This window comes from Lutra lutra, chromosome 3, assembly GCF_902655055.1.
Source record: "Lutra lutra chromosome 3, mLutLut1.2, whole genome shotgun sequence".
NCBI classification, from domain to species: domain Eukaryota; kingdom Metazoa; phylum Chordata; class Mammalia; order Carnivora; family Mustelidae; genus Lutra; species Lutra lutra.
This window is the reverse complement of record NC_062280.1, coordinates 65,528,261-65,547,842: the sequence shown is the minus strand read 5'-3', so window position 1 is coordinate 65,547,842 and position 19,582 is coordinate 65,528,261. Positions and strand designations below refer to the sequence as shown.

Sequence of the window (19,582 nt, the reverse complement as noted above, 5' to 3'; positions counted from 1 at the left end):
CAAGATTGGCTTCCTTAGGTGGGGTTTCCTAGCATGTATGCCATCCTGTGTTATAGAAAACCTTTCAACTATTACCTCATTATTGATCTTTTTGACCAGTGATTTGGGAATCTGTTTTTGTCAGATTCTGAAAATAATCAATACATGTTTTATAATTTTTAAAATCCATTTTGCTTTATATCCTAATTTTCTGTATAAAAGTAAAATTGCCTTTATCTTTAAATTCCTACCTTCTTTGGGTTTCCTTTAACTGAGGGAGATATTGGCTAAGGCTTCTACTAAAGAAGCTTCTTTTTACAGAAGCCCCTCTGTTAGGCATGAAAACAAATGGTTTGCAGCCTTGGCTCCACATCAGAAAAACTGAAAGCTTTAAAAATGCAGATGCCTGGAACTAGCCCTCAAATCATGATTTGGGAGTTGGGGATGATGTCCAGGCAACCCGGATTTGTAGGAAACTGCCCATGTGATTCTGATACGTGGCTGGGATCAGGAACCACTGGCTGGGAAAACCACGCCACTTGCTCCGAATCCAGAAGTCCACACTGAAGTCCAGGAAGGTTGTGTGCTCAAAATTTCTGAAAATTTGTTTTAAATGTCAGAAATCTCAAGAAAGAAAAAAGGGAGGGAGAGAAGAAGAAAAACCATGAAAGAGGTTTCAGAAACCTCTTGGAGAAATTGTCCTGATTTAATCAAGTGTCATGGAGCCAGGTGGGAAGGTTTGTTGACCAAGGCCATAAGAGCTAGACTGAGGGATTTCATTATAGAATCTAGATGAGGTTAATTGTGAAAACGTTCTGTTTCCTGACTCTGGTATTTTGTTCTGAGGAGAAAATAAATTGGGTGTGGATTTAGGCTGAGTTAATTTTACTGGAGATTAGTCACAATGCGAGAGCTAAATTTATTGCTTACGTTTACTCATTGCTATTGCCTGATTGTTAGAATTGCCGTTAGCTTTTTTAGTGTATTTCTGAGGGCCTCGTGGTTTCCAAATGCCTGTCCGCTCTTATATATGTTTGTCTTATATCCATTTGTAGATGGAGGCAAAGATACGATTTCTCCAAATTTATTATGCTTGGTTTTGTCACCACAGACGGCTGTGACTCCGTACTTTCCTACCACCATTTTCTAAAAGATGTTCTTATTTCTGGTAACTGGCTTTCTGACTTTTTGTCGTAAACGTTAGATTTGTCATCAGAAATCTGTATTTCTGAAAATAAACCCGTTTTGCAATAATTTCATATTTCGAAGCAAGTGGCAAAGATAATGCACATTTCCCATCCCCCCTTCACCTGCTGTTCCATTCTGTGTGAGCCTGGTACATTTGTCACGACAGAAACGGAATGCTACCTTACCGTCAGCTAAACCTCAGACTGTGTTCATACTTCACTAGTCTGTCCACTAATAACCTTTATTTCGTTCCCAGGCTCCAATCCAGGATAACACGCTGCTTTTAGTTAGCCACAGTAATTTTAAAAATAGAAAAGAAGATTAGAGCTCTGTGGGAAATTAGCAGACATTGTCCCTTTCTTTTCTCTATTCTGGGATCTTTCCCTCTCTTTTACCCCATATCTGTTCTTCTCTTCCCCGCCTATGAAACCCCCCGTTTTCTCAAATGTGCTTCTTAAACTGTTTAAAAACCAAACCAAAAAAAAAATTCCAATAAGCAAATTTATATTACACTGTGATAACACCTGCCTAATATGTTAGTTTTCTTGTAAGTTTTTATATTTAAAAATGTATGCCCATAATGGTGAAATTTGGGTGACTGGAATTGGCTGCCAAGGAAGATGTTTTGCACGGGAAACTTCGCTCCCCACCACTCCTGTGCATCTCCGCATGTTTTCCTGAGGAATCCCCTGTATAGCTTGTGTACTGGTGAGAGCTAGAGGCTGGTCCCTTCATTACCAGCAGGGTAATGTACCTGCGGAGTGAGGTTGCACAGGGTCCTTGGGGATCTAGCCCCCAGTTAACTAGCTCCCCATTCTGATGATAGCCCAGGAATAAGGAAGCAGGGCAGGAGAGGGGGACCTCCCTAGGAGAAAGAGAAGTTTTCATCTCTAGTAAATGCCATTAAGGTTTTTCAGTTTAAAGTAGTCTTTTGACTAGAGGTAGAATATTCTGTAAGTGCTAACGTGGGTTTTGGTTGCATCTCAAACCTTACTTCAGATCTGGGTTCAGTCAGCCTGAAGGATTCTTTTTTTTTTTTTAAGATTTTATTTATTTATTTGTCAGAGAGAGAGAGGGAGAGAGAGCAAGCACAGGCAGACAGAATGGCAGGCAGAGGCAGAGGGAGAAGCAGGCTCCCTGATGAGCAAGGAGCCCGATGTGGGACTCGATCCCAGGACGCTGGGATCATGACCTGAGCCGAAGGCAGCTGCTTAACCAACTGAGCCACCCAGGCGTCCCATGGATTCTTTACAAGAGATCATTTGGTGTAAGCCCAGGTCCTCTGGCTGGTTAAAGAATATAGGTTGTTCTTCTTACACATTTCCCCCCAACATTTTACTATGAAAATTTTAAAATTATATAGCAGCACTAAAAGTACTTTACAGTGAACACCCACATACATGTAGATCCTACCATTACTCTACTTTGTCAGTCCATCAGTCCATCTTCATTTTTGATGCATTTCGAAGTAAATTACGGACAGTAGTAGACTTCCTCCTATTACTTCATTACTAACCTAGTTATTTTGAGGAAGCCCAGAGAATAAGAATTTTATTTCTTAAACTTTAGAAAACTTGCTGCAAAAATTTCTGATGACTTCTGATTATTTTAGAATTGATAGTAGTTTTAAAAAGTAATATATATTCTTCATTTCATTGCTGTTCCTCTTCTAGTTTTTTGTTTTGTTTTGTTTTGTTTTTTTTTTTGGTCTTTCCAGTTTTGTTTGAGGGCAGAGTTCACAGAAGTAAGGCTTGAGGGAAAAATACTTTTGGTATCACATTAGGATTGGATTTCCAACTCGAGGGAAAATAATAACCTATTGCTTTGGCTTTTCTTTTGGGGAAATGTGTCTTAAAAGTCCAACTAACTGTCTTTATGTATTTTTTAAATCCAGTGAAAAAATTGTTTCAAGTAATGATTAAAGTTCAAGTCATGGTTAAATATTACTTATCCTAACATCCTTTCAGTGGGGACTTTTAACTTTAGGCGAAATTCTGTGACAAGAACAGATGGTCCTAGAGCCTCTCTCTGCTATCAGATTTAAACTATCAAATAGTCCCTGCATTTTCACTTTAGCTCAGTGACTCTCTGAAAGCATAAGGATCACCCAGGGTGCTTGTTGAAGATACACATCCTCTCTCGTCTCTGTGAAATTCTGAATCCTAGGCTAGGCGGGGCCCAGAAATCTTTACCATGCGTACTAGGTGATTCCAGTGAAGGTTGTCAAAGATCACATTTTGATGCAAAAGACCAGCTTAAAATTACTTATGCAAAATTGTCTCTGATAATCAGGACTTGGTGTAAGCATGCTGACCTTACTGTCTCATTTTGGTTTCCTTAAGTGCTGTAATGGTACCTCTCTTAACAGATGGCGGCGAATGCCAGCAGTATACCCGAGCAGATACAGTCCCTCTCAGTGCAGGACTCTCAGGTACGTTTCTCCACCAGTCATTTACATTTGAGATGATTTGTAGACCTAGTTTTAGAAAAAAAACCAACATTTTCGGGAGATAGACAGTTTCAGGGCAGTCCATCAAAATCGGGGGCTTGTAAACTCTCTTTTTTTAAATAGGTATGGAGAAAAGAGTACTGTTACTCTTGACCATGATTTTCAGGACTTCCAACCTTTAAATGATAGGTTCAAGAGCAAGGATTGATTACCACACTGCTTCTGAAATTGTGGGTACTGTGTGAAATAAGGAAAGGAAAGAAAATGACTCCCCATTCTGTTAGATTCTCACCATAAAACTGTAGAGTTAATTGATAGTTTACCTTTTTGGTTCTTGGTTGGATTTCTACAACCTGTTTTCATAATTCTTTTATCATGGAATTTTATGGGCCAATTTATCTCTACAAGTTGCCTTATAAAAATAAAAGTCCAGGGACTGTGGAATGCATCTATATTAGAAGTTACATGATGGAAAATAGGAGCCATGAGTCAGGTTGGGTGCTGAGCAACACAGGGGAGGGACATGGACATAGGAAAAGGGTGCAGGCCCCCAATCTGGTTTTTCTATATAATTAATAGGCAAGCCCTTTTGCTCTCAAAATCGTCTCATACTATCAAGCACCACCAGCCTTGTATCACAACTTTTCCCCCTAGATCTCCATATGCATCGATAAATTCATTTTCATCGTACCTGATATATGTTTTCTGAAAGCGGCTGTAAACCGAGGAGAGAGCGATAGGATTTTATGGTTGCAGGAAGCCTGTTTGAAGTCAGACATCTAGTCCTTGGCCCTTATTTTATAGTTGAGGAAGCATAGACTTGCAGAGGTTAAGTGGCTCACGCAAGATTATAGAACTGGTTAGAGGCAGAGCTGGGATTCGGTTTAGGTCCTTTTCTCTGTATCAGGCAACTTAGTAAAACAACTTGAGATAAATTGTGAGGACTGGTTCAATGACAAAAGGCAAGTCAGGAGTAATAATTTGTCCAAAGGCGAATAGAATAAGGGAAACAGGAAAGGGGATTAGGATAACGAGTGTTATGTAACACATTGTAGTTGTAAAAGTCATTTTCATATATATTATTTGTTCTTCCAGCAAACTTTGGACACTGGTATTATCCCCATTTTGTAAGTGGGAAAATAGGTTTGGAGAATGACTTGCTCAGGTTGCACATCTGGTCAGTGGCAAAGCCAAGTCTTGACCTGAAATCTCTTTTTCAACTACAGCAGGAAGGTCTAATCGTGTCCAGGGGTCTGTAGGAGTACGGAGGGGAAGTGGAGGAGAGGCATTTGTGGTTGATGCTGTATATTTAAAGAACTAGGTTATAGGTGAGAAAGGCAGGGAACATCCCTGCCTGATCCCACTTTCCTCTGCCTCCTGATGTTTAAGGTGCTGGCCTTTGTGCATCACCAAATCCCAGTGGGTCCAGACAATGGCTCAGCTTGCGGGATGCTGCTTTAAGATGTCTGACCCTTCTTTGGACTTACTCATACCATCCTTGTTCATAGACCCACCCTACAGCCAAGGTTTTCTATTGGAAACAATTTGGCTGGGATGGGAATTAGGCATCATTCCAACCTTCACATAGAGCTTGTTATGTGGCCAAGCAGGACCTGCCGTGTGTAAAGACCTAGTCTGGAAATTTCCATAAAGAAAGGATCATGTGAGTCAAGGGATATCATGATTTTATTTATTTGTTTTTTGCTGTTTTGTTTTCCAAGGGCCTACCCAATGCCAGCGAAGACTATAGAGAAGCTTCTTGTGCTGTGAACCTCGTTTTAAGATTAAGGTAAACACTACCATCTATTTTATATTGCTTTTCCTATAGTACAGTATTCTTCCCTCCTTCATTAAGTTTTCATAATATTAGCATAAAATAAGATTGTTAAGTTATTTTATTTCACCAAACAGGTAGTGTGTACGCTGTATGCCCGGAATAATTGGTCTTTTTCTAATTGCTTACTACAGAAGAATAAGAAAGAAAGCACCAGATGAGTATGTCTGCAGGCTCAGTATACCCTTCATTAAGTTTTTTTTTTTTTTTCCCCTTTGCCTTTCCTTTCTTGGGCTTTTTTCCCTTTTGAAAAAAAAATAAAACAAAAAAACCTTTACAATGTAAGATCACAGTAAGAGATTTTTAATGAGTTTCTTTCACACTTCGGCAGTCAGTCTGACAGAAATAAACCATGCTTGTTCTACAAGTTGCCTGTTCAGAACATTTTTCAGTGGCAGGTTTGATCAGCTACTGTGGAGAAATGACAGATGTATTTTGAAAGAAGTCTAGGAAATGGATACAAATGTGGGGCCTGACAGTGTCAACTTTTGTGTCTAGTGAGTGAAGGTTCTTTCTGTTTCATGGATTTCTAAACTGTAAGGTCCATCTTCCTGAGTATTCTTTGTTAAGAAGATGGTGTCTGAAGACATACTCACTTCCACGTAATTATAAACAGCTTCAGTCACCAGGTCAATCAGGATACTGTCACGTTTCTGAAGGTGCTTTTAAAATAACTTACACATATGTTCTCCTTTGACAATTAAACAAATAAAACACATGGCTGATGGACCTTTTTCAGAGCCGTGGCTATAAAAAGCGGACTCATTTTCAAGGTTAGTTTCCGGCTGTCTGAGTGAGTGTAGTCTGTCAGGGTAGATAATGGTTGGCATAATCACCCCTCACTTTGGACAGTCATTTGCAATCTGCGGTGTGTTTTCACATGCTCACTAGGGGAATGGCATGGCAAGCTTTGGTGTGATTTAATTCAGAGATGGTTCCCGGTCAAGAAGTGAAATTATTACAGAGACCATTTTCCTTATATTTGAAAGTAGCCTTGATTATGGTTCATAATTATGCATATTTAGTGATCTCTGAAGAATGAAATAGCCCCTTCCTTTCTCGTTTGACTTTGGAACCAGATACTACTTTTGCTTATTTTTCACTTGTTCATATATTCTTTCCACCAATATTTGTGATAAAACCACTGGGCCGGGCTCCGTGTTTGCTCCTGAGATACAGTCGTGAGCGAGACTGTGGGGGATAGCGTCCAGCCCACTTGAGTGCGCAGTGTTGGGCATGACCTTGAGCGTCCCACCGTCCAGTCTCCTACTTGATGTATCCAGGAATTTTTTTCTTTTTTGGTGTGCTGGATATCTACCTCACCTCTGTGCATACTGGAGTGAATCACTCCTGTGATAACAAAACGCTGTGTTCTGGTTCGCCTTCTTCCTTGAGATCCAACTGATCTTCCTGTTCTGGGTTCCATTTCTGACCCTTAGAGCAGATACCAGGTTGTCTGGATTACACTCTTCGGAGAGTGTTTTAAAACACGTACATATTCCTGAGCCTTACCTCCAGAGACTGTTTTGCTGTAGGTCCTAGAACAATGCAGAAGTACATCCTCTTGTCTTTCTGAGAGCCATTTGTATTTTTACGGGTTCCTTCTTCCTAGGAAAAACAGCACAAGTAGCCTTGCTTCTTGTCCTATGGTTCTGTATCCTCATGATCCTAGCTGTTCACCTTTATTGACAGCTAGTAGGCACCTGCCTTTGTTACCTTGTTCCTCATGGGCCTGGGTGGTTTCTTCCTGAGTTTGCAGCACAGATCTCTGGTCCTACATATCTCCTACTTTCAGAAAAGCTCCGGAACCATGTGTAGTGTCCCATCTCTCTGTACACACACGCATACATGAACACGCTCTGTATTTTGAAAATCACAAGGAATATTAATATATTAAAGAGTCTAAGATGTTCTGCAGGGAAGGAATGTAAGTTGGTTTATTCTAAAACCCATTTGGCCTCAGAACTCTCTTCATGGAATCGTTTTCCAGTTTTATGTTGTAGCCCCCATATTTAAATGCAGGCCTCCCGATGTGGCCTTGGCAGGCTAGAATACAATAGTGAGATTCTGTGATTTTTCTTTTTCCTTTTCTATTTATACTCTGTATTTCTCCTAAATCAGCCTAAATTTCCGCTGCCTTTTGAAATAGCCATGCACCTTGGTGACCGATCTAGCATGACCTAACAGGCAAACAAGACCTCTGACTTCATTATTTCCACTTGAAGGGCTATCAAGCCTAATTTGAACTGCAGCTTGTGTTTTAAAACTCATTCTGTATGTCTTAACATTTGTCACTGTAAGAGTGAACCTGTTGGTTTTGACCCATTGCTTGCCTCCTCCCCCCCACCTGTCCATATTTCACTCGTGATTATCAGTGCGGCATATTAGTTAGCATGTTTGGACATATGTCAGTTGCCCATCTGATGAACCTGTCTTTTACGTCTTTATCTACAACATTGATTTAACATGTTCAGCAGTTCAAATAGAACAGAGACTTCTGGCCTGTGTTCAAAACCAATCACTTTTTTGCATGGCTTTTAATAGTCAGTATTTTTTGGTATGGTGGCTCAACCAGAAACAAATCCTATTGACTGTACTGCTTTTTGATGGACATTTAGCTAACTACTCAGAGGGATATCATAAAAGGATCCATTAAAAATGTTACTGAAATGGACAAATCAGTGATTTTTTTTCCCTGACTCTAACCACCTAGAAACACTTCCAAAAAATAGAATTATAATATGACTTTTGGTGAATATATGTTCATGCCTAATTGTGTATATCTTTTTTCCTTAAATGTTTTCAAGGTATTCGTTTAAACCAGTTTTTTTCATATTTGAGAATTCAGGAATCTTTCCAAATATATATCTGGTTTCCTCTAATGGCAATACTTGTACTTTGAGAATTATCCTTTTAAAATTTAAAACTGAAAGTTAAATGCTGTTACATTTTTGGGGTCTGACATAACCTGTGCTGACATAAATGTAAGCAGCATATGTATTCATTCTCTCTGGAAGTATTTATTGAGTACTTGCTACATGCATGGTGCTGTTCTGGCTGCTGTGAGGCAACAATGGAAAAAAAACAAAGGACGAATTTAAATTACTTACCTTCTAGGAAGGCTTTCTAGAGGCCGGGAGAAGAAATACTCAGATAGTCATATGACTTACATGAAAAATCAAGTTTTCTAAAGGAAAATCTGTATCAGGAGCATAGGAAGTACGGGGGTGCTATTCTGTATTAAAGAAGGCATTGTAGATTTCTACTGTTGTGTAATAAGTTAGTGCAGATTTCAGTGCTCATAACAAAAGCCATTTATTCGCTCTGTTTCTGTAGGTCAGAAGTCTGGCCCTGGCTTAGATTGGCTCTCTGCTGTGTCTTACAACAGTGCAATTAAGGCCTGCTCATCTGGAGCCTGTGGTCTTCTCCCAGCTAATTTGAGTGTTGGCAGAAGTCAGTGCCTGGCAGATGTGGACTGAGGTCTTTGGTGCCTACAGGCCACTGGCCACACACGCAGTTCACAATAGGGCTTTGCCTTTTTTTTCAAGGGTAGGGAAAGGTTTTTCACTGGATTAAGCTGGTTCCATCTACATTAATCTCTCTTTTTATTAAGTCAAAGTCAACTGCTTTGGAACTTTAATTATACCCACAAAATCCCTTTACCTTTGCTGTATCAAGTAACCTAATCACGGGAGTGACAACCCATCATCTTTAAAGGTCTTGTTCACACCCGGGGAAGAGGATCATGCAGCGCTTGTACACCAGAGGACAGCGGTATTGGAGGCATCCTGCCACAAAAGGGATCTCTAAATAAAGTAGTATTTGAGCAGACACCTGACAGATGTGAAGAATCAAGCCATGAGATTGTTTGCGGCAAGAGAGTTCCAGGCAGAGCAAACAATGATTGCAAGGATTCTGAGCTGGAAGCAAGTTCGAAGCAATTATAAAAACAGCCAGGGAAGCAGTGTGACCAAAGGGGTAGGAGAACAGGTCAGAGAGTTAGCAGGGGCTGAATCCTTTAGGGCCGTGTAGCCTGTGGTGAGGACTTTGGGCTTCACCGTTAGTGGGTTGGAAACCATTGGAAATTTGTGAGCATAGCTGAGTTACATTTTCAAAACACTGTGCTTGACTTAGGGAGCATACACCATCCAGGAACCATTTAAGGTGGAAGCTCAGAGCCCTTTGCCAGGCAGTTGCAGCCAGGCAGAGAGCTATGATGCGATGGACCAGGCTGGGGAATAATGGAGGTGACAAGTAATTACTGAATTCTGGGGATGCCTGGGTGGCTCAGTTGGTTAAGGCACTGCCTTCCGCTCAGGTCATGATCCCAGGGTCCTGGGATCGAGTCCCGCATCAGGCTCCTTGCTTGGCAGGGAGCCTGCTTCTCTCTCTACCTCTGCCTGCTTGTGCACTCTCTTTCTCTCTCAATATGACAAATAAATAAATAAATAAATAAATCTTAAAAAAAAAAAAAAGTAAATCATTATTGAATTCTGGACGGAAAAGAGAACTCAAAGATTACTCAAGATCTGGGCCTGAAAATGTGGATGAATGGAGGGGAAGAGAATTGGGAAGTCCAGGTTTGGGTGGAATCGAGAATTCAGTGCCAGAAGTGGTGAGCTTGGGTTATCTCGTGAACATGTGTGTAACGTCAAGCAGGCTTTCGGGTGCACCCGTGTAGATTTCACAGGAGATCCAGTTCTGGGCTTAGAGGTATTAATTGGAGAACTGTTGGCACATATGGTAGTTAAAGCTATGAAATTAAATGAAATCACCTAGGAGTGAGTGAAGACAAGTCATCTGGCGCACTCTCAGGTGGTACATGGATGCAGAGTGGTCAACGGCTCGGTGAAGAGAGGCTGGTGAGGAGAGGCTGACGAGGTAGAGGAGAGAATGGCGGTCCCGTAAACCAAACAGAGGAAGTGTCTCAGGAAAGAAGGAGTAAAAAGCTGCAGCCGTTGCTGTTAATCAAGTATAGTGGGAACTAAGAACTCACATTGTATTTGGCAAAATTCAGCGCATTCTTGACCATGGCAAGAGTTGTTTTGGTGGAGTGCCGGGGACAGAATCCTGACTGAACTGGGTTAGCAAACACAAGATAGCAAGAACAGATTACTTGTTAGTACAGATAACGTAACAGAAAGTTACTCTCCAGGGTGGCGGAGGAATGGGGAGATAGCCCGATGAAAATATAGGGTGAAGGGAATCCTTTTTAAAAAGGCATTGTGTGTAAGTTAATGGGAAGGAAACCTGGAATGAGGGAGGAGATATGGTAAGACTGCTGTCCTCAGATGGGTGGGACGGGATGACACCCAGGCATACACACAGATGCCAGCCTTACTCAGAAGGATGGAGAGGGTCCCCCATTGGACAGTGCGGCCACCATGATGGAAGGGCGGGCCCGCTGACGTGCAAGGAAATTGATGGATTTGGATATGGGAAGGCAGAAGTCCTCTTTTGGTGTTTATATTTCCTCATGAAATAAGGAGTGTGATCCGTTGAAAGTGAGGAAGGGAAAGGTGTTTGAGGTTTGAGAGGTAGAGATAATTGTGTAGGGAAGCTGGAGAGTAAATTTACGAGGGAAATGTGGTGAGATGAGCAGGATGTCCCAGTGATCCCTTGAGGCTAGTGATTGTGGCTATAAAGTGGAGCTGGTAGCTTGATCCCTGAAATGGACTTATCTTGATGTCCCAGCATATAAATCTGTGTGCATGTATGTGATTGTAATTGACACAGAAACACAATGCTTAAAAACATTCTTAGAGGAGTCTATGAGCACAGCTATAAGAGGAGTCTATGAATCACTGTTTAAATCATAAACAAATGTGGCTCATGGACTTGTCCTCTATGATCTCCTGTGTACAAGGTGGCAGTCACCTGCCCTCCTCTTTCACCACCAGCCCTCCCTCGCAGGTCCAGCTTCCTTCTCTTAGAAACCTCCAAAGTTCCATGTTCCTCAAGAATCACTTGGACATCCAGGGCTGGTCCCCGCCATAGGATTTCTTCATTCCCCATTCCCCGCTTGAAATTTACTCGAGATCACTTGTTCCCTCTCTGGGCCCAGATAAACTACCTCTTAAACCAGCCTGTGTGAGAGGAAGTTGGAAGATTGTTTTGGCCAGTGTTTATCAGAGGAGAGAATCATTGCCTTCTTCTCTTGTACCCTTCTCATTCACTCCACATCAAGACTCTGATATATGTGTGTACGTATATATATAAATGAACACACAAACACACAAACAGACCATCGCTCTGTCTTTGGGAGCCACCGATCTAGCCAGTGCGTGGCTACTGTGTTGGCAAATAGTGTGCTTATCCTTCTTACTCGCTGTGGCCATCTGGGCATAATGTTTATGTGTCTTGTGCCCCACTGGCTGGTGGGGAGAGACTTGAGTTCAAGCAGGTGTTTCCTCAGTCCTTTTACTAATGCTGTACAGGTAGCCGCCCGCTTACCTCTTGGGAAAGGAGATCCTGACTTTCTTTTTGACATAGCATTTTATAGACCTACCTGCTAGGACTATGGCTTCCTTCTCCCTCTTCCCACCTCCAGCCCCAAAAGGCCAGCTAAGCCTCCCCTTCATCCTGTAAGTAGGAAACTGGGAGATATTTTACTTCTCAAGATGTCACATTCTATAAGAAAAGACAAATACATGGTGGTTACGATCATGTATTTGTTTCTCCGTTCATTTCTGGTGGTTGTAGGCAAAAGACTGAAGAGGCAAAGGCTGATTTGTTCCTTGAAAAAAATACACTGTTGACCTTGTTCTTAAAACTGACCTGCTAAATATAAGGGCTGGAGAAAAAGGGTGAGACCTTAGGTCTCAATGTTAAATGCTGGAGATAGTTTAAAAAGAAGATTTTTCTTTTCTCTTTTGAGTACTTTTATGCAGTGGTTTTCTTGCCAATTGTATATATGGTAATGTCATCTGTGTTACCAAAAAACTTGAGTATCAAGGTATAGCATAAGGAAATCCTGTTAAAGACATCTCGGAGAAAGACGTTAAGTGGGCCATCTCATAATTCATACACTGTCAGTAGATGGTACTGTCATTTCTAGTTTCAGTTGAACATTGTACAAATATTTTGCCTTTTGTAGATTTTTCATAAAACGGAATAGTCATGTGTTTGACATAAAACATATGTTTCCGAGAACCAGGCTCAGCGATTTGGAAAAATGATAAACCTATCAGTTAAATTGTTAATTCCTTGGTGTAGATGCTGTTCATACTTTGACAGCTCAGCCCTATGGATTACAGTTAAAGTTTTGCTGAAGGCAACTGTGACAGTTGCCGTACATAGACACTGTGGAATGGGGTAGCCCACCAATGCGCTCATAATGAATTTACCTTGTTATTAGGTAGAAGTGTTATTACACCTTGATGGGCTAATTAAGACCCCAACAAAACTACTTTGCTGCTTGTAGGAAAAGGTGATCCCTAGAAAATGATATTTATTTCAGTAAAAATCCTTTAGCATGACAATATTGCCTAATGTGACTTACTATTTTCATTTCTCTATTAAAAGGTGAACTTGAGCTACTGCTATAGACTTAGTAAACCATAATTTCATAAAGAAAGCTGAAGCTGATAAAAACAGTGTTGATCACTGTTTTAGCACCCATATGTCTGAATTCTAATTCCATGTTGTCATCATTCTAGAGGAATTAGAATTCTTTTTTTTTTTTTTTTAAGATTTTATTTATCCATTCGACAGACAGAGATCACAAGCAGACAGAGAGGCAGGCAGAGAGAGAGAGAGGGGGAAGCAGGCTCCCCGCTGAGCAGAGAGCCCGGTGCGGGACTCGATCCCAGGACCCTGAGATCATGACCTGAGCCGAAGGCAGTGGCTTAACCCACTGAGCCACCCAGGCGCCCCGAGGAATTAGAATTCTTAAATGGTTCTCTAGCCTGTAAAATCAGGTTAATTAATGCATAGGTTTTACTAGTCAAGTGGTTGGGAGGCCTGATTAATTTTCCCCAGAAGGTTAAACAGTGTGGGTCTGGTATTCAGTGTGGCAGTGCTTTCAGGTACATTCCCCTCTCCCCCCAAGAAACTGCCTGTTTATGGCCTTCTTTGCACAAGGCTTTGTTGAAAATCCGAAGAAGAATAAGACAGGGTTTCTGCACTCACAGAGCTTACTGTGTAGACAGAGAGATCAGAGAGATCAGACCCCGCTCAAATGACTCTAACACAAGGTAGAAAGTGATAAAGGCAATAAGACGGATGAAAAGATGAGCTATGGGTAGTTAAAGGAAGGCGAGACCACTTTTGTCTGAATGTTATCTTTGGGTTACTTGTTCCTGTGGTTACCAGTGTTTATTTTTTAGCATCCATATTTTGAGAAGAGTAATAATTAGGTTGAATCCAGGGGCAATGTCAGGCTGTGGTCTTCAGAAAGGGCCTTCTCAGACTTAAGTTATTTCTGCCAAGACCGCATTGGTGGTTTAGCGGAGTGGTATGAATTAATTCCTGGGCACCCAGTTATTAGTTCTTTAATAGTAAAAATATTTTGACATTACTTAATTTTTTGGAATGTTCTCTTTTGGTAAATTCCTTTCCTCTGAAAATTGGAGTTATTGCCACACATCTTGGCTTTATCGTCAGTGAGATCCTTCAGAAAGATAAAGATCCTACTATGTGCCGGGCACTGGGATAAGTGCTGTTTGTGCTTTGTCTTCTTTATTGTCATAAAACCTCCACGACATCAATCCCGTTGTGACTGACCTTTCACAGATGAAGAGATTAAGGTGCAGAGTCATGAGGGTGATTTGTCCAATACTACACAGCGCAGAAGCAGTAGACTGGGCCTTGAACTTAGGACTTTTCAAGACGGTCTGGGTCTGTGCTCTTCCCCACTTGACACCATGGCTGGGCTCTATTCAGTTCCATTTTGAGTGCACTTAGGATGGTTACATTCACCTGTCTTCTTATTAAGACGTCATGTAAATATTTTTCTTTAAAGATTTGTTTCAGAGATAGCAAGTGAGCGAGCGTGGAGAGGGGTAAAGTGAGAGAGAAAGAAGCTTTAGCAAATTCCTTGCTGAGCTCAGAGCCCAAAGCAGAACTTGATTTCCTAACCCTGAGATCATGACCTGAATTGAAACCAAGAGTCAGATACTTAATTGACTGCACCACCCAAGGGCCCCTCATGGAAATATTTTTTTTTAACAATGTTTCCTAATAAGCTCATCAATTAATATTGTGACAGGCATACCTGAAGATATTTTAGAGATGATGCAAATAGCAATTTTGTAATTTTATTTTATTTTGTTTTTTATAAAGATCTTATTTATTTATTTGACAGAGAGAGAGATCACAAGTAGGCAGAGAGGGAGGCAGAGAGAGTGGGGGAAGCAGGCTCGCTGCTGAGCAGAGAAGCCTGATGTGGGGCTCGATCCCAGGACCCTGAGATCATGACCTGAGCCAAAGGCAGAGGCTTAACCCACTGAGCCACCCAGGCACCCCTCAATTTTGTAATTTTAAAAGGACTGTCACATTACATGCCTGATTTCATTTTTCCTTTTGTCCTGTGTTTGCTGCTCACAGATGAAAAAGAGAGATGGGAGATATTAAGTAACTTTTCTGTGGTCCCAGAGCCAGGACAGGCTGGAGACTGGGTCTTCTGGTGTTCTTCCAGTGGTACTGATAGGGAGTTGGTGTAAGGTGATGTGGTGTGGTGTAGGATATAAGCCTTTTGTACATACAACATCCTTCTACTGGTAAACATGCTCAAGGAAGGAAGATTTATATGAAGAAAAATTTGGTAATGAAATCAAAATAGAAGAATTAAAAACCAATCATGGTGAGATAAAGTCACTTTTTTTTTGGACAGTGGAGCAAGAAGATGTTTGTGAGTATGAAGACTTTCAGCAATAGGGAATGTAAAGAGTTCTTGGTTTTCAAGTGGTAAATGGTATCTTAGAAATTTAGGAAATTGGGGCGCCTGGGTGGCTCAGTGGGTTAAGCCGCTGCCTTCGGCTCAGGTCGTGATCTCGGGGTCCTGGGATCGAGTCCCGCATCGGGCTCTCTGCTCAGCAGGGAGCCTGCTTCCCTCTCTCTCTCTCTCTCTCTCTGCCTGCCTCTCCATCTACTTGTGATCTCTCTCTGTCAAATAAATAAATAAAATCTTTAAAAAAAAAAAAGAAATTTAGGAAATAACAAGGAAAGAAAAAAGCAAGAAATAATATCATTCACAGTCTTACTACTCAGGGATACATCATTATTAACTTCTCTATGAATATTCTGGTCTTTTTTCCTCCACTTACATTAATGTAGACTTAAAATATTTCTACAATAAAATCTTCAAAATTTAGTTTCACATAACACAGTGTTTTATAATCTGCTTTATTTGGTAATGTCTTTGTTATCTTTTTGTGTCAATGAAGATAGATCTACACAATCCTTTTAAGTGGCTGCCTTATATTTTGAATGATTGTGCCAAAACCTATTACTAAAAATGTATTATTGGATATTTATAGAGTTCCCAGTTTTTTGGTATGGCAGCATATAAAAACTTCTATGTGCAAAAATGATGTTTGAAAACTGCCCAGTAGAAAAGGTCTCTTCCAGCATTGAATTTTGACTTTGGCGTTGTATACCCTCAGACATGGAGAAACCTGGAGATACATAACTGAATAAGCCTGGTATCCGGGCCCATCCGGGCAAAAATGATGTTTGAAAACTGCCCAGTAGAAAAGGTCTCTTCCAGCATTGAATTTTGACTTTGGCGTTGTATACCCTCAGACATGGAGAAACCTGGAGATACATAACTGAATAAGCCTGGTATCCGGGCCCATGGGGATTGGAGGGGCTGGTTGTGGTTCTCTCTGGGTTCAGCAGAGGATGTCACTGTCTATGTAGCTGCCAACACTGCTCTCTCACTCCATAAGGGCTGAGTTCTTAGGGTAGGGTTTTAACTAAGTTATTGTACCAAGAAAGCCACACAGACGAATGATTCCTGAGTATAACGTGCTCACCAAACACAGATGTTGGCTCCCATTTTGTAGCTCTTCTTTTGGGTTCTTCCGCCTAGTGCATATTCTTTAAGAAATGCTCTCTTGACTGTTGGCTGTGAGCACCCTAGGGTTAGAGAGAGTGACATCTGTGGGACATAACAGCTGGAGGAGATGAAAGATTGCCCTTATGCTTTTAGAGCCTTACACAATGTCCAGCAAGTGATAGGCCCTTAATGAATGTGTGTCACACAAGTGCCAACTGAGTAATTCTTAACTAAAGTGGGTCTCGGGGTCTCAGGTGAGCATGGGTGATTCCAGCAGGGTAAGCATCTGCCTTCGGCTCAGGTTATGATCCCAGGATCCTGGGATCGAGCCCCACGTATGGCACCCTACACAGAGGGGAGTCTACTTCTCTCTCTTCCCACTCTTGCTCTGTCTCTCTTAGATAAAATCTTTAAAAAAATAATAAAATAAAGATGGATCTCACAAACTTTTAATATCAAGATGCTTCATAAGTCTTTATTTTTCAACTCTGTATTTTTTTTTTTTTAAAGATTTTATTTATTTATTTGACAGAGAGATCACAAGTAGACGGAGAGGCAGGCAGAGAGAGAGAGGGAAGCAGGCTTCTTGCTGAGCAGAGAGCCCGATGTGGGACTCGATCCCAGGACCCTGAGATCATGACCTGAGCTGAAGGCAGCGGCTTAACCCACTGAGCCACCCAGGCGCCCTCAACTCTGTATTTTTGATGGTATAGTGGAAATGGGTACAAAAAATACTTCTTTACTAGGTGTTCTCTATAAAAGTTCCCAAGCAAGGTAATACTTTGAATATGATCTCCATATTTTATTTTCAAAAATATGTGTGGACTCCATGCTGTAAGAACTGCGGGGCGGTGTCTGTGGCAGAAGAAGCCCTGCTGGGCGAGGACCCTGATAGGAGTGAGCACTGCCTTTCCTCTACCCCCAGTTTGGATTACTTCTGGAGTTGCCCCCGGCATCGGTGGGCTGTCCCTGCCAAGGCTCACTGTGTGAGTTTTGAAGTATCTATGTGAAATGCTGCTTCTTCCAGACCCGTCTCTAGTAGAACATTCCCATGGTTAAAAAAACAAGCAAACAAAAAAACAAAACACAAAAGTCTTCCTGGCCCCTCCAGACAGCCTAAAGGTAGAAGCTGCATGAATCTGTGGAACTTACCCACAACTATACCTCTGAGGCGGGTTGTTTTCAGGGGAGCTCTCCTCTAACCTCAGAGAACTGCAGTAAATTGTGCCACGTCCCATTGCTGTCTGCGCCAGGAGTAGGACCCCACTTGCAACCTGCAGGGAGGGGGCTGGGGGTGGGGGGGTACTTCCTTCCTCTCCTCTCTCTCCTCATAAGTTCCTCAGTGCTCTGACCAGCAGTCCATCCCCCTTCCTGGGCCAATTCCTTGGTCACATTTCGGGAACTTTCACATCTTCCCTGAACTCTTGCTTCTTCCTCCTGAGCTTTTTAATGTCATTGAACAGATAGGCAAAGAGAGAAAATGTCTCAAATGTATCGGGTACCTTAAAAAGCTTTGGTGGCATTTAAGTCAACGTTAATTACCTGATAGCCTAGCTGAAATTTTAACAAATGCTTTAGTATTTTAAGTTATCCTTCCTGTCACTATGCAGAGGCTGTCTCCCTTATCCTTTTTTATATTCCACCTTTCCTAGCCACTGATGAGGTAACCTGCTGCTCTTTGCATTCTAAAAATTCTCCTCTCCAGCGTTCTCAGGGAAGGTTGTCTCTTAGGACTTGTCCTCTTGATCAGAGCTGAATAATTCTGAGGGCTGTTTGCAAAGTTATTTCAGGTCCCGGTACCCATATCCCTGGAGATATAATGAGTGGTAAGATTTCTTCCCGGAAATGTTGGGTCTTGGAAAAGTAACAAGCATATTTCAGTTTCGGAGCTTTCTTCATATTAACTTTTCTTTCCCCATTGAAACTAGACTCCTAGAATATACTGTCAACTTTATTTTGCAGTTCCCAGAGTGGAGGAAAACTTTGTTCTCCTTGGTTAAATTCATACAGTTGCTAACTGGTGGTGTAGTGGGAAATCTGTGTTGCCCAGTGGATGTCATTGGCTGGTCTTTGTGTCTGTTATCTACTGCTGCTCTAACAAAGTACCACAAACCTCATGCTTGAAATGAGCACCCATTTATGATTTTATAGTTTGGGAAGTGAGTGGTCTAACATAGGTCTCAGCCTAAAATCAAGGTATCTTCAGGGCCGTGTGTCTTTCTGGAGGCTCGAGAGGAGAGTCTGTATCTTTGGCTTTTTTAAGAATTTATTTTCTTTAAGGGCAATTTTAGGTTCACAGGAAGATTAGGAGGAAGATACAGAAGTTCCCTTTACCTCCTGACCCCACATACACATCACCTCCTCCATTTTCAACATCCTCCAACAGAGCGTCACATTTGTGACCATCTGCGAGCTTGTGTCGACACGTCCTTATCACCCCAAATCCATAGTTTATATCATGCTTCACTTTGGGGGCTCTACATTCTGTGGGGATGAACAGATTTATAATGACATGCATCTACCACTATGACTCTTGGTTTTGGCTCTGGTTGTGATCTCAGTGACATGAGATCAAGCCCCCAGGTCCGGCTTTGCACTCAGCACAGAGTATTTTCCCTACCCTAAAATCTTCTGGGCTCTGCCTGTCTCCTCTCCTACACCTCTGTCAGCACCTGATCTCTTTACTGTCTTCCTAGTTTTGCTCTTCCCGGAATGTCCTGTGTTTGGAATCCTAGTTTTGCTCTTCCCGGAATGTCCTGTGTTTGGAATCACTAGAAGGATCTAGCCTTTTCAGATTGGATTCTTTTTAGCTATGGATAATACACATTGCTTATTGCTCTGTGTTCCACACACATTGTTTGTTTCCCCATTCACCTACTGAAGGACTACTTGGTCGCTTTCAAGTTTGCAATTATGAATAATGCTGTTGTAAATGTCCATGTGTGGGCTTTGTATAGACCTAAGTTTTCAGTTCTTTTGGATGATACCAAGAAGTGTAATTATTGGATTACATGGTAAAAGTAGGTTTAGTTTTATTTTTTTTTAAATGCCCTATTTTTAATTTTTTTAAGGAGGGCATGTATTTCATGGAGCACTGAGTGTGGTGCATGAATAATGAATCTTAGAACACTGA

The 19,582-nt window shown here is 41.5% G+C and overlaps 1 protein-coding gene across 3 annotated transcripts in view; it reads left to right on the top strand.

The window, feature by feature from the left end:
- STK39 (serine/threonine kinase 39) overlaps window positions 1-19,582 on the top strand; it is a 306,604-nt gene that overhangs the window by 185,163 nt on the left and 101,859 nt on the right. For all 3 annotated transcript variants that reach the window (XM_047722074.1, XM_047722073.1, XM_047722075.1), the window contains 2 exons: window positions 3,536-3,598; window positions 5,338-5,405. In XM_047722074.1, coding sequence (XP_047578030.1) covers window positions 3,536-3,598; window positions 5,338-5,405 — 131 coding nt within the window. The remainder of the gene's footprint in view (window positions 1-3,535; window positions 3,599-5,337; window positions 5,406-19,582) is intronic.